The sequence below is a fragment of the Capra hircus genome, chromosome 1, assembly GCF_001704415.2.
Source record: "Capra hircus breed San Clemente chromosome 1, ASM170441v1, whole genome shotgun sequence".
Lineage (NCBI taxonomy): Eukaryota > Metazoa > Chordata > Mammalia > Artiodactyla > Bovidae > Capra > Capra hircus.
Window position 1 is genome coordinate 65,107,288 of NC_030808.1, and position 15,654 is coordinate 65,122,941.

Below are 15,654 nucleotides of genomic sequence, written 5' to 3' on the forward strand. Positions count from 1 at the left end.
ACTTCCCACAAAGAAAACTTTACGCCTGGCGGTTTTTAATTGTGAATTCTTCCAAATACCTAGGGAAGAAACAAAACCAAACTTACATAAAGTCTTCCAGAGAACAGACACAGAAATAAAACTTGCCAACTCATTTTATAAGACTAGCATAATCCTGATACTAAAATCCCACAAGGAGATTATAAGAAAGAACGGTGATAGGCCAATGTTTCTCATGAGTTTAGATGTGAATATTAGGGGGAAAAAAAAAAGAGGGCTTCCCTGGTGGCTCAGACAGTAAAGAATTGGCCTGCAATGCAGGAGATCCAGGTTTGATCCCTGGGTCGGGAAGATCCCCAGGAGAAGGAAATGGCAATCCACCCCAGTATTCTTGCCTGGGAAATCCCAGAGACAGAGGAGCCTGGCGGGTTACAGTCCATGGAGTCACCAAAAGTTAGACACAACTGAGTGACTAACACACTAAACACACTACATTTGAAAGAGTATTAGCAAACTGAACCCAGTAATATTATGAAAAGAATGCATCAAGACCAAGTTGGATTTACTCCAAGAATGCAAGTTCATTTCATATTTAAAGATCAATCAACCTAACTTACCAAAAGTTACAAAATAAAGAAGGGAAATTATGATTACCATGCAAAAGTACCTGATAAAATCCAACACCAGTTTGTGATACAAACTCTCATCAAAATAGAAAGAGAAGGTAACTTTAATCTGATAAAGTTTATCTACAAAAAGTCCTATAGCAAATACCATATTTAACGGTATTACATTAAAAATTTCCTGAGACTGGGAATGAGACAAAGATGCCTGTTAGCCCTGCTTCTACCTAACAGTGTACTGGATGGAAATTTAGCTGATTCAATAAGAAAAGGGGAAAAAACCCCAAATAAGACAAAACATAAATTACATGAGCAGACTGGGCTCTAGATGGATAAGAGGGGCAAGTGGAAGCAGGGTAGAAAATTGAATTTTAAGTTCAATTTCAACTTCAAATTGTAAAGCACTAGACCATAACTTCACACGTTTTAAGCTTCTCTGATCTTCCCTACAAACCTGTAGGCTAGATAAAGCAGGTATTATTAACCTTTAGTTTGGAAATGACACACAAGGCTCAGAGAAGTAAACTGATTAGTGTGTCTCTCTTTAAGAAGCAAAGGCAATATGGGGACTGACCAAGGGAGTGGGAGTTCAAATTTAAGTTTCTTTTCAGTATGTCATGCTTTCTCAAGGAAAAGGAGCTAGAAAAATCCAGAGAGAAATCATGCCCAGAACTTACTACTGGGTGTACCAAACTTAAAGTTGCCACTGAACTCATTATCTAGAATTTCTTTTTCTTTCCATAGCTAAGAATCTGGGAACATGGTAGGCTGAAATGACACAGAAAAGTCCCTTTTGACTTCAACTCATAGAAAGGCCACACTATATATATACATATATATATATATATTTAATAAAAAAGAGAAGCTCAAGTGAGAACGAGTGAGAGAGAGAGAGAAAAGGAAACTTCCCAGATGCTAGAAATGAAGAAAAAAACTTTAGAATGTAAAGTGGGAGCTGACCCAGATTCAGATATAGTTTCAAGGGTTGGTCCCCAGAGTTAGAGTGCCCAGACAAGAATAGGGATCCATTTTCCAGCTTTCAAAGCGAGAGTATATGTGGATGAGTGACAAAGGACAGATTCGCTTCTTAAAATGTGGACTCTTCATGAGCAGCCCAGTCAGTGAAAAAGAGTAGGAAAAACAGTTCACTGGATCAGGAAAGCGGGAAAAACTTTCTGTCAGGGATCTTGTAGAGAGCAGATGAAAGATCTACAAAAAATAAACACCACAACTGGATACTTATATTATCAAGATGGCATGGACATTCCAACCCAAGAAATTACAGGGACCACTGGAAATCTCTGGAGCTCTGCAGAACAGGAACAAAAAGGCACTGTACTCTCAAAACATAAAACATAAGACTTCAAAAGGGAAGCAGGAAAAAAACTTCTGTTTGAAGATGTGGTCATCTTCCAAGAGTTACAAACCATATAGGAGGTACATTTCCACGAGGCCAAGTCAGCATATACAGCAAGCAGATCTGCCATCCACCCAGAAAAAAGAATAGAATGTTCCAAAGAAACCATGAAATATTATGTTGAAAATGATTAAAATAAGAAACATAATGAAAGATCACAATATTTTGAAAAATTTTGACATTTGAAAAAGAACCAGAGGAACAACTAGAAATTAAAAATTACAGTTACTGAAATTAAAAAAATTGAGTGGATTTACTAAAAAATGGATTAGACATAGTTGAAGAGATTCTTAGTTAACCAGAAAGTGAATATGAATACATTATCCAGAATGCACCACAGAGAAATAAACAATAGAAAACACGAAAGTGCAATTAAAATATGTGAGGACAAACATCCAGCAGAAGTTCAAAAGGAGAAGTTACAGGGAACAAGGCGAGGCAAACAGATAACAGCTAAAAATTTTGAAAAATGAAGAGAGACATGAGGTGTACAATTTTTGATCAAGATGACTAAAAACTAACCTACTCCCAAATATAGGTCAGCAAAACTACAGAACATCAAAGATTAAAAAAAATTTTTTTTTCTAAAGCAACTAGAGAGAAGAAATTATCTTTAAAAGGAATACTTAGGCTGAAAGATTTCTAATCTTCAGCAACATACATCACAGACTATGGAACAACAGGTGCAATGAACTGAAGGAAAATATAATAGCTGTCAATCGAGCTAACTACTATTTCCTCCTCATTTATTTCTTAACTCAATGGAGAAAGGTATGCCAGTGTAAGAGGGGCTTGGACAGGACTAGCTGGAATTAGCAAGACCAAAATATCTGGAAGGCAGTTAATTCAGGGGCAACAGCACTTGTGTTTCCTAAATGTGAGGTGGAACAGATGACCTAGACATAAGACTCCAGAAGCTTTTGTCTTTACACTGTATTTCTAGCCAAAGTTGGCTATCTTAGTGGTAAAGGCTTAGGCAGAATTATTTATGGAGCACATTAAGTGAGCTCTAGATATATGGCACAGTAATTAAAAGTGAAGTCTCTGGAATCAAGCTAATGAGAATCAAATCTTGACTCTGCTTCTTATGAACTGAATGAATTTCATCAAGTTACTTTACTTCTCTGTGCCTTGATTTTGGTAGCTCTATTTCACAGTTTAAAAACGACAAAATAAGCAAAGAAATGTAAAACATTGGGCATAGTATCCAGCACACACTAGGTATTTAATAAAGGCTAGTTATTCTTATTATTTAGTCTTGACTACAGGGCTGTAATCTGATCACAAGTTTGAAGAAGTTATCTTTAATATGACACTGAAAAACTAAAATATAAGAAACACATACTCTGACATCTACTGAGCAGCCCACAGTCCACGATGGATTTCCCAGCACTTGATTCTGGCACAGGAGATGAACTAAGGAAGATTTCCCAACACCTGTAAAAGATACAAGCACTCTAGTCATATAAAAGACATGCTGAAAAGACTAAGAATAAGCAGTAATAACGTTATGCACAGCATGGTTGTTTAAAGGGTGTTCATACCATACCGATGATGTAATAGGCTTCGCTGATAGAGAAGGTGGTTAACGACACTGGTTCTCTCAAATTTAGTATCAGGAGCCTCTGAAGGACTTTCTAAACAACATAGAATGCTGGGTCCCGTCCTCAGAGCTTGCAATTCAGCAGGTGTGTCATGGAAGCCAAAGATTTGCACTTCTAACAAATTCCCAGGTAATGTTGAAGCTACTGATTCAGGGAACTCACTTTGAGAACTATTCATCCAGGGCAATTTCAAATCAACTAATCCTTTTCCTTTGGAATGATTTCATCTATTCAGCTTATTTTAGAATTGTAGACTCTTACACTTTAGAGGTAATCTCTCTATACTGACCACCAATGCAGAGGTCCCTTTCACAGATCCTGTTAGTTGCTCTTTTGGATTGGGCTTGAACACTGTCAGTAACAGGGATTCACCATTTCACAAATTCATATTTAGATACTTCAGTTCTCCCCTACAGTGATCTTTGGAAAGCAGTCAACCACTTGGCCTAGACTTATCTTTTGGAAAAGGAGAACAACTTTCTCCATCTATATTATGGCCCTTTTTCTTTACAGGCAGCAGTTTCCTTTTTATTGAAGTATAGTTGATGTAAAATATTATGTTGGTTTCAGGTATACAACATTTAAATACATTATAAAATGATCACCACAGTAAGTCTGGTAACCATCTGTCCCTATACAAAGCTATTACAGTACGATTTGTGATATTTCCTATGCTGTAGAATACATCCCTGTGACTTATTTATAACCAGAAGTTTATAACTCAATTCCCTGTACCTATTTCACCCCTTTCCCCACAGCTCCTTTCTAGCAAACACCAGTTTGTTCTCAGTATTTGAGCCTGTTTTCATTTTGTTTTGTTTTTTAGATTCTATTATACATATAAGTGAGATCGTACAGTTTGTCTTTCTGTTTGACTTATTTCACTGAGTATACCTTCTAGATCCATTTATGTTGTCATAAATGGCAAGATCTTGGCTACTGTCAATAACGCTGCAATGAACATAGGGGTGGATACCTCTTTTCAAATTAGTGTTTTTGTTTTCTTCAGGTAAATACCCAAAAGTAGTTGCTGGATCATATGGCAACTATTTTTAATTTCATGAGGAGCTTCCATAGTTTTCCACAGTGGCTACACCAATTTACAATTACACCATGAGTACATGAGGTTCTCTTCTATCCACATCCTGGACAACACTTGTCATTTGTTGCCTTTTTGATGAGTCATTCTGGCAGGTGTGAGACAATATTTTGTGGTTTTGATTTGTGTTTTCCTGATGATGAGAGATGCTGAGCATATTTTCATGTGTATGTTTTCTTTGGAAAAATGTCTTTTAAGACACTCTGCATATTTTTTAAAATTAGATTTTTTTTATATTGAGTTGTATAAGTTCTTTACATATTTTGGATATCACCTTATGGGATATGTCATTTGCAAATATCTTCTCCCATTCAAAGGACAGTATTTTCTTTTATTATAGATTTCCTGGGTTTAGGATAATATAGTTACTGTTAGGGCTAGTATTTAGAGATCTGTAGGACGAGGAAAGGGAATGAACTATCCCATGTACGTTTGTGTGCAGGGTTACTCATTCAACTAACACATTTCAGGATGCTATTATAACAAGCACATCTGGTGAGGCCTCGTGCGTCACTAGTTGTTATAAAAGATAAAATACCTCTTTGTGTGCTTTATTGCGTATGGACCTATCACTTTTTATAAGTTTTATTTTCAGACTATGTAGCAAGTATAGAAAAAAGAAGAAAAAAATCACCTGAAGAGCACTATTGTCAGCATGCAGATTTAATATCATAAGTAGAGTTTTTCTATAAGGAGGTTGTTATTGTGAACATATACATGTGCGTGTGTGCTCAGTCCCTCAGTCGTGTCCGACTCTTTGTGACCCCGTGGACTGTAGCCCGCCAGGCTTCTCCGTCCATAGGATCTTCCAGGCAAGAATACTGGAGTGGGCTGCCATTCCCTTCTTCAGGGGATCTTCCCAACCCAGGGATGGAACCCAAGTCTCCTGCATCTCCTGCACTGTCAGGCAGATTCTTTTACCACTAGCGCCACCTGGGAAGTGCCCTGGTAGCTTAGACGGTAAAGCACCCGCCTGCAATGTAGGAGACCCAGGACAGATCCCTGGGTAGGGAAGATCCCCGGGAGAAGGGAATGGATACCTACTCCAGTATTCTTGCCTGGAGAATCCCACAGACAGAGGAGCCTGGCGGGCTACAGTCCATGGGCTCGCAAAGAGTCAGACTGAGTGACGCAATGCAGGTACTTAAAAAAAAAAAAAGAAACATAAGCCTTTGCTTACACAGCTGGTTTGGTCTGAAATATTCTACCCAGCCTCTCCTTCTAGTTCCCCTCTCCCGTTGGCCTGATGAATTAATCTTTCAAGACTCAGCATCATTCTATACAAAAAAGTCTTTTCATATTCCATACAGGCAGAACTAAGCACTCATTCATCATCCTCTGCAACTCCACTTTTCATACTCCCATACAGCACTTAAAATGCACTATTATATTTGCTTGTTTAGATTTTATTCTTGCTGCTTAATTTTAAGTTCTTTGAGGCCTGGGACTGGTTTTACTCATTTTTTATTTCTAGTACAAAGAACAGGGTCTCAATTAGTACTTCTTTATTGGCTAAAAATTTCCATGTTCTTACAGAATCTTCAGAAACATTTTCAATGTCTCCAAGCTCAGAGAGTAGACATAATGATTTATTTAAACATTTTCTCATTATTAGATATTAGGGTGCTTTGAACTTTTCACTATACTAAGAAAAGGTTTGTTTAAACTGTTGTTTAAAATTTAAAGTATTTTGTTAGTATACCTTCCAAGAAATGAAATTAACATGTAAAAGGAAACCAACATTTAAAGTTCTTGATATACACTGACAACTTGTATCTGGTTACTCTGCCACCAGCCATATACACAAGCCTGCAGGTCTTACTGCACCTCAACAGTGTGCAGTTGCTTTTTCATCTTTGTTAGTTTATAAGAGGAAAAAAAGTGACATTTTTGTTTTAGTCTGCGTTTGTTTACCTTCTGGTAAAGATACACATTATGATCATCTTTGCAAGCCAGTTGCTTTTCCTCTCTTATTAATTATCTATTGACATGCTCTACCCATTTATCTACTGGGTTTTAGTGACCTCTTCATATAGTAGATGCTCATGTAAGAACCAAACATATTCTCAGATTTCCCTTTCATTTATTATTTTTATATAGAAGCAAGGAAGACTTTTGAATACTCAACTGAGCTTTGTCTTTTATTCATCGCATTGCGTTTGCATATGCCTTTAGGGCATATTGTTGATTTTTGTGTTTGCAAGTAGGCTTGTTTACGTTGGAGGCACATAGCTAGGCATTTAGTTATCAGCTTGATACAAGGCTTGAATTTCAAGTTAAGTTTAACTCTGTCAGAGTAGACATTTCTATGCAATAATATTGTGTAGCTCTCCATGAATTAACTTTTGGGTATTTTCGGTGACAAGAGTTAGCTAACATGGGATGAACTTTACACAGTAAGAACAACTTAAGAGGCAAGAATAGTGGCTAACTTTAAGAATTTAAGGAGGTTCTAATTCTATGTTTTCATCAATAGAACTAACTTAGATCAAAAGAATGCACTTGATTTGCTGGGTAAAAAAGTTCAGTATAACCAAATAAATGCCAGGGCCAGACAGAGTTGGTAATGTGTTAAGATCATTCCTTATACCAAAGGAACAAAGACAAAAGAGTATGTGCATGTTAGATTTTCAGGATTCCTTACTCAATTATCAAGTAACTCTACAGGATACACACAGATTTCTAAATCCAGTCATTCCTTTATATATTTGTGAAACCCTCAAAATTTCACAGGAAAAATACGCCTTTATTCAAAAATAAACTTTGAAGTTTAAATACAAAGGCAGATGAAGTGTAAAAAGTATATACTAATCTGTCAGATAGCATATCACTGTTAAAAGGGAACTATAAAAAGACAAGAACTGACTTTGCAAATAAAGCCTAACTTCACTGAATGTGTGACAGGATCAATCACTTTTCTGGTGGGTATGGCTATGTCTTCTGTTTTACAACCAAACTATAAGAATAATTTTAAAAAGCTTTCTATTGATAATTGCCTGATCACATTTCCACATTTAATAGAGCAGCCAATTCAACCCTGTTGCATAATGCCTTGATTCCACAGATATATCCCTACCACTTAACTCACTGCTTTGTGTAATAGGTGTTTAAAAATTGGGGTAGGGGAATGGACAGTTTGCACAAGACGTCAGCATGAAGGGGTTGCTACATGCAGTAGAAAGGGAATTTTAAAATGAGAGAGAGCACCCACTTTTACGTGTCAAGCTAAAAAACTAAAGTTGACATAAACTGGATTATGTTCACAGGGTTTCATTATGCAACTTTCTGAAGGGAATATTAAATAATGCTCTCTGTAAAATATTTTGTAATACAAAATAATCTTCAGGTAATCTGAAAAGGTACTCAAACTCCTCCCCATGGCAATTTTACTCCATTTGGTAAGGCTCATTTTCAAGCTCTTTGGAGTATGTCCTCTCCACCTCCAAGCATCTGACACAATGTTTTTGCTCATAGCAAATATCCAAAGGTCAACTTAGAAAAGTACATCTATGATATGCACCAGGCTGCCCTGGTGGCTCAGAGGTAAACAATCTGTCTGCAATGCAGGAGATGCAAGAGATGCGTGTTTGATCCCTGGGTCGGGAAGATCCCCTGGGGTAGGGAATGGCAAACCATTCCAGCATGTTTGCCTGGGAAATCCCACGGACAGAGAAGCCTGGTGGGCCACATATAGTCCACGGGGGTAGTAAGGGTCGGACACGACTTATCGACTAAACCACCACCACCACCTCCACCACCACCTGAAAAGCAAGGTTGTCATCTATTCCAAGTTTTTAGGAAGATTAGGAATGGAGGCTAGGAGAAACAGAAAGATAGTGAAGGGGAGAGAGAAACACAGACTTCAATTTCAGTTCTCAAGTGTCCAAGGTAAGAATTTTAACACTAGGATTAAGCTGGGCTCAGCATTGTTCTAGCTGCTTCAAAATATGGCCTCTATCTTAAATTTTCTATTTCTTACAGCCTAGATCCAACCAGTCCATTCTAAAGATCAGTACTGGGTGTTCTTTGGAAGGAATGATGCTAAAGCTGAAACTCCAGTACTTTGGCCACCTCATGCGAAGAGTTGACTCATTGGAAAAGACTCTGATGCTGGGAGGGATTGGGGGCAAAAGGAAAACGGGACGGCAGAGGATGAGATGGCTGGATGGCATCACCGACTCGATGGACATGAGTTTGAGTGAACTCCGGGAGTTGGTGATGGACAGGGAGGCCTGGCCTGCTGCGATTCATGGGGTCGCAAAGAGTCGGACACGACTGAGCGACTGAACTAGAAGTAGAACTAGCACATAATAGGTTTTCAGTTAAGATTAAAGAGAACGAAAAAAAGAGAAGTACAGCTGAAAGTAAAACAAGACTACCACCTGTTATTTTATGAAATAGTATGGGTTGGTGTTTTAGATACGTGGACTTGCAGCTCAAACCAGTTCTGTCATTTACAAAGTAAAAACCATAAATCATACATCTCTCCACCTCGCTTTTATCATTTGTAAAATGGTATAATAGGACTGATCTCGGGATTAAATGAGTTAATACCTGCAAAGTTTGGAACAGTGTCAGTAATACTTGGAACAGTGTCATTCTTCCTAATGCATGTTTGATTTCCTTAATTAAAATCTCCCAAAGGCATCTGCGCTTGTCTCAGCCCGGCGCTCAATTCAACACTCAGTATCTGCGCATCTTTTAAAACAAAGAATCACTGGGCTGCTGTCACCCTGGAAACCGACGTAGACACCTGCGAAAGCAGAGAAAAGGCCCCGGGTCCGCGGCCCCCACCGGACGACGCGGCGGCTCCGTTAAATTGAGCAAAGTCCTCTGGGAAGTGTAGTCTTTAAGACTTAAGAAGGAATTCAGCCACGAGCCGAAATCAGTTAGTCGATGGCTGGATGGAGGGAGAGTGAAAGGGGAGGATTTTCGGATAACTCAAAAGTGTCGGGAGCCCCAGGGTTGTGTTAAGACGCTCACCTGAGTCTCCCAAAACCAGTACCTTCACTCGATCCAGGGACGCCATCTTGTCATCGCCTTCCTGAGGTTAACGCCTATTCCGGGATTATAGGCCAATCAGAGCTGGGTTTGAAAGGCAGCGCCTTCAATGTTATTGGCCAATAGGAGCGTGACTCTTGATTGAAGGCCTCACTGTGCCGATTGGCCCTCCTAGTTGAAAGTAGCGGGTGGTTTCTAAAGCTGGTCGCAGGAATAAAGCGTTTTCTTTGACGCACAAGTGGCGTGGCTCGGATAAGCCGGTAGTTGAGGCGCTGAGGGAAGCTGTAGTGGGAGTGTTCGAGGATTCGCTTTGGTAAACCTTGTTCCCTGTTTCTCGGTTTCCTGGCCAGGCGCCGCCTCTTAGGGTGCCTTCTCTTTTTCGCTCCTTTCTTGGCTATCCTCCTCCCCCTTAGCTACTCTCTTGATTCGATTCTCTTCATGGTCTTCCAAAGAATCATTGACCGCGGAGCGGCCCATGTGCGACCTCCGGTAGGACGGGCTTGACTGCGCCGAGTGTGTCCTCAGCTGATAGAGTCCTAGGGAATTTAGGGTGTCGGGGTGTCACAGTGGGGAGGAGGAGAACGTTACCTGGCGCGTGGAGGCCAACTGATCCGGAGGTTTCGCGGTATTGTGCCACTTTATGTACGAAGGCATGGAGAGTACCGTGAAATGTGGCAACCGAGAAAGCCAGTTGGGTGTGTAAATCCAAGTTTTTCTGGAACTGGAATAGAAGTAAACTGAAATAATCTGACAGGACTCCCTACATCCACTCCTTCCATTTTTTCTTTTACACGCTGCAGTCAGCATAAGCCCTTAAAAACACGAATTTGATGCTGTCGCCTCCTGCTTAAAACCATTTGAAGTTTAAGAAGAGGATTTCCAATACCCTGTCTTTTTCTACTCTGGAAGCCGCAGTAAAGGAAGTGAATTGAGGGGAAGCTGGGTGGGCATATTTGAAGAACAGGTGCTTAGCCGATCTATTGAAAGTTTTGTGGGGCACTTGACCAGCTGTGGCACATGCTGGAAAGTCAGTGGTGGACAAGATCAAGCCCCTGGTCTCCGAGGTAGATATGGAGAAAGTATGTTCACTATATTCTGTTCACTGTAAAAAAATGAGGGGAGAGAACTGTGGGAACTTGGGAAAGGGGGCTCATTTAATCTACTAAGGGGAACCTGAGACGGTGTCTCTGAGGAAATGTCATTCGACATGTGAAGGATTGTTAGGAGAAGGGACTTTGGGCTTAGCTGTGGGGGCATAGAGAACAGCATGTGCAAAGGCCTGGAAGTGGGGAACGCATGTATGGCTGGTGGAATTGGAGAATGCCTGGAAATGAGACTGAGGAGGATAGACCAAGTGTGAAGAGTGCATTCATTTCATCTTTGTTTCTCCACCTCTGTGCCCAGTGTTTGTATGATTGTAATACATATGGTTCAAAAACAGAACCGACTTAACCTTTGGGGCTCTGGGCTGGGTAGGGTCATAGGTGAGGCTGAGAGGTAACTGATGAACTCTGAGGCTAAAAAAGAGAAGCATGGGCTGGTCCCCAGAGGTCACACACTCAGAAGTCAACAGAGGCCAATCCAGCTCCTTCCCTGTTGAGAAGTGTCAACTGCTCTTTGTTTCTATGTGGGAACATGGTCACATTTTCCCCTCAGATGTTTCCAATTTTCAAGACTGAAAATTGAAATGTGAAATCTCATGATTTTTAATTGTTGACCAGTAATTCAGAAAATTTTCAAAACGTTCTTTGAATCAAGTGATGTGGTAGATGTTGCCAGTTTGAGACCTCTGACCTCAGTATTAGGAAATCCAGAGATTGAGGAGATTCAGCATAATTAGGTGAGTAGAGGCAACTTAGCAGGAGCAGAGGCAGTTAGGGGAGAACACATGGTCAGGAAGGAGGATTTTAGAATGTAGAGATTTTGAACAAGGTGATTCTTTGCTGAGCTCCAGTTTCATTTGTCCAGTTACCTCCTGGGTATCTTCACAGTAATATCCTGTGGTATTTCCTCAAAGACAGGCAACTAACACTAATTGCTTCATTTCTTCCAAATCTGTTTCTCTTCAGGTGGTAGTGTACTTCTCATAGTAGTACTTTTTTCTTCCAGTTACAGTGGCTTAAAATGAATAGCTGTATTTTATTGTTTAATAGGTATAATGTTTCAGTTTTACAGGATGAAAAGAGTTTGGAAGTGGTTGGTGATGATAGGTGGATAACATCAAGAATGTATTTAACATTACTGAACTATTACTTAAAAATGCTTAACTGGTAACTTTCGTTATGTATATTTTATCGCTATTAAAAAACTGGGGGGGGGGAACCCCAAATAGCTATTTAAAATTTTAAAAATACTTGATTTCCAGTATATTATTGGAATATATTATTGGGGCCTTTTGATTTTGTTTCTCTAATAAGTTTCATTCATCCTGTCCTCTGGTAATTTCTTCTCTTCTGTAGTATAAGTCTGATGACTATAGCTTTTGATATCAGTACTTCCATATGAATTGTCTCATTTAATCTCACACATCAATGCTATGAGGAAGGCACTGTTAATCTGATGAAATGGAGGCTGAGAATTTTCCAGGGTCATAGGCTAAGAAATGGTGGAACTGGGATTCAAAGCCTAAATCTATTGGAGTCCTCATGTCACTCCCTTTTTCAAATCTTTAGTGCACCCTGTGATGTTTCAGGCAAAAGTAACAGACTGAATGATAAGTAGTACAGGGTTCTTCCTATATGCGATGTGCTTTGGTGGCGGTGTGTAATAGCCAGGTACCTAGTTTGTTGGTAGCAGTAGTCACGGACTTATTCCGTATATTTGTCACCTAAGGAGCTTTAAAAAAAATCAGTATGATGCTTAATCTGGCCCTCCCAGACCAGCTAAAACAGAATCTCTGGGAATGGGTCCAGAGTGGGTATTTTTAAATGCTCCCTGGGTGATTTGGCTTTACAGCCAGGGTTGAGCGTTGTTGGCCTGGAAATGGAGTATATGGGGTAGAAGGTCAGGGAGGGGAATACAATAGTAGGAAATAATACTAGAAAAATAGGTTTTCTTCATATTTGTCTGCCGTCCTTTGGTCTGTTTCTGAAACCACATACTATGTTCTGCCAGTTGTTGAGCATGTAAAACATAACCCCCAAAAGTAGGCTCAAGTACAACATATAGACCAAATTGGAAAGGAGAACAAAATACGTCTCTTAGTATATTATGATACTGCTTCGGTGTGGGCCCAGACACTTGCTTGGCATCCTTAAGCCTTGGAATGACAGAAAGCCTCAAGGACCACAAGTTTGAATCTAGATGCTACTTTGTTATCTCTTATATTTATTCATGCCTGAGTATTTATAATCCAAAATAAATATTTTATTATAACTATTTCCTTTTATTTTTCCTTTATTACAGGTCAGGTATTATATCCCTTCCGCTGTATGTGTATGTTATTGGCTATTTAGAAATACCTTTATGGTACTGTGGATATAAATATATTTCTTATAAAAAGGTATTAAATCTAATAAGGTTAATAACTACTGATTTTAAATAAAAGGGTCAGGAGAAACTAGTATTAATAACAGTATGATTCCCTATTGAAACAGTTCAATAGGATGTCTGTTAGAAATTTTCTTGTAGTGTAGGGACATATTAAATTGATATTCAAGCACTTTATTAACAAGTGCTTTCTAAGCACGTTGGACTTTCCTGGTGGCTCAGATGGTAAAGCATCTGCCTACAATGCGGGAGACCCAGGTTTGATCCCTGGGTCGGGAAGATCCCCTGGAGAAGGAAATGGCAACCCACTCCAGTAATCTTGCCTGGAAAATCCCATGGACGGAGGAGCGTGGTAGGCTACAGTCCATGGGGTTGCAAAGAGTTGGACACGACTGAGTGACTTCACTTTTTTCACTCTAAGCACATTACATTCTCATTAATTCACCACAACCTCATTGAGGCAGTTGATATTATCCTTATTTCTCAGGGAGTAAAGTGTGCCTTGAAGTTGTTAAGGAATTTGCTTTGAGTCACACAGCCACAAATTCAAATCCCAGGCTCTTTAACAATCACATGGAAGTCTAGTTTATGCCGGTTTGGGCTTCTAGAAGACCGTACTCTGGGTACAGTTAGCTTGTGCTTGTCCTGTAGGGGATCCAGTATTTAAGGATATCTTGGTCTTTGTTGTTGTTTTTAAGAACTGTATAGCATTTGCTTATTTGGTCATTTATCTTTTCAAGGTTGGTAAAGTGGTATGTAGTTGTTCATTTCTTTCAGATTTTTAACAGTAATTTTGCCAAACCCCCCAACTGGTCATTATTTAGGTGTTTTATTGGTTTCTTACGAGTTTATTATGAGAACATGACTGTGTAGAACATCCTACAGTCTATCCTGGTAGAAAAATTTTACTCAAGAAATAAAGACACTGAAAAGAGTATGCTAACTGCTAACTAAGTTTCTCAGGGTTTTTCCCCCCCCAGCATTCCCGAAGATGTGTAGCTTTAAGAATAATGAATGAGACTTTGTTTAGCCTTTTTGTGTTTCTCTTTCTGAAATAAAGTGGGTTTGATACAATATATCATTGTATCATGTTGCTTTTTGGAATTAAACACTCTGTAGGTCATGAAAATAACCATTTAAGAAATACGTCAAGCTTTTTATGTGTAATCTTTTGTGTACTCTAAAGGAATATCTTGTTCTCTGTTACATGCTTGGGCATTATAAGTCTTTTAAAAACAACATTTTGAGTACTATTGTGGTACTCCAAGAATACTGGTTATCAGCTACTTAATGGGTTGATTATTTTAGATTTAAAATGATTGTCCATATTCTAGATAATTTTCTCTCTCTTTTTTTTTTTTTTCTGACAGTACATTTGAAATTGAAGTTTGCTGCTAAAGATGGCAGATCCAGATGTCCTCACTGAGGTTCCTGCAGCATTGAAGCGGCTAGCCAAGTACGTGATCCGGGGATTTTATGGCATTGAGCATGCTTTGGCCTTGGACATCTTGATCCGAAACCCCTGTGTGAAAGAGGAGGACATGCTGGAGCTTCTCAAATTTGATCGGAAGCAACTTCGATCAGTCTTGAATAATTTAAAGGGAGACAAGTTCATCAAGTGCAGAATGAGGGTAGAGACTGCTGCAGATGGGAAAACCACTCGCCACAACTACTACTTCATCAATTATCGTACTCTTGTTAATGTGGTAAAATATAAATTGGACCACATGAGAAGGAGGATTGAAACTGATGAGAGAGATTCCACCAACCGGGCTTCCTTCAAATGTCCTGTCTGTAGTAGTACTTTTACAGACTTAGAAGCTAATCAGCTCTTTGATCCCATGACAGGTGAGATTTTTCCAGTTAATGAATCTTTCTTTTAAGTAACTTTTTAGAATAAAGTGTATATCCTTTATCTTAAATTGATTTACATAGTTTTTAAACTGATTATATATATCATTGTGTGCTCAGTTGTGTCCAGCTCTTTGTGGCCCCATGGACTGTAGCCTGTCTGGCTCCTCTGTCCATGGGATTTCCCAGGCAAGCATACTGGAGTGGGTTGCCATTCCCTATTTCAGAGGATCTTCCTGACCCGGAGATCAAACTCTCATCTTTTGCATCTCCTGCACTGACAGGTGAATTCTTTACTACTAGCGCCACCTGGGAAGCTCTATAGTATAGTATAGTATAGTATAGTATAGTATAGTATAGTATGGTATGGTATGGTATGGTATGGTATGGTATAGTATAGTATAGTATAGTAAAGTGAAGTTGCTTAGTCGTGTCCAACTCTTTGCGACCCCGTGAACTGTAGCCTACCAGGCTTCTCTGTCCATGGGATTCTCCAGGCAAAATTACTGGAGTGGGTTACCATTTCCTTCTCCAGGGGATCTTCCCGACCCAGGGATCGAACCCGGGTTACCAGCATTGGAGGCAGACGCT

General features: G+C 39.4%; 2 protein-coding genes across 5 annotated transcripts in view; one reads left to right on the plus strand and one right to left on the minus strand.

Annotated features, from left to right (window-relative positions):
* Positions 1–9,810, minus strand: part of RABL3 (RAB, member of RAS oncogene family like 3) — a 37,861-nt gene extending 28,051 nt beyond the window's left edge. The window contains exons 1-2 of the mRNA XM_005674990.2: positions 9,706–9,810; positions 3,365–3,456 (exon numbers count right to left, since the gene is read on the minus strand). Of these exons, the coding sequence (XP_005675047.1) occupies positions 3,365–3,456; positions 9,706–9,751 (138 nt within the window). The 5' untranslated portion in view covers positions 9,752–9,810. The remainder of the gene's footprint in view (positions 1–3,364; positions 3,457–9,705) is intronic.
* Positions 9,895–15,654, plus strand: part of GTF2E1 (general transcription factor IIE subunit 1) — a 34,534-nt gene continuing 28,774 nt past the window's right edge. The window contains exons 1-2 of one of the 4 annotated variants that reach the window (XM_005674994.3): positions 9,895–10,036; positions 14,583–15,060. In XM_005674994.3, coding sequence (XP_005675051.1) covers positions 14,613–15,060 — 448 coding nt within the window. In that variant the 5' untranslated portion in view covers positions 9,895–10,036; positions 14,583–14,612. The other 3 variants (XM_018043725.1, XM_018043823.1, XM_018043773.1) reach the window with 3 other exon arrangements.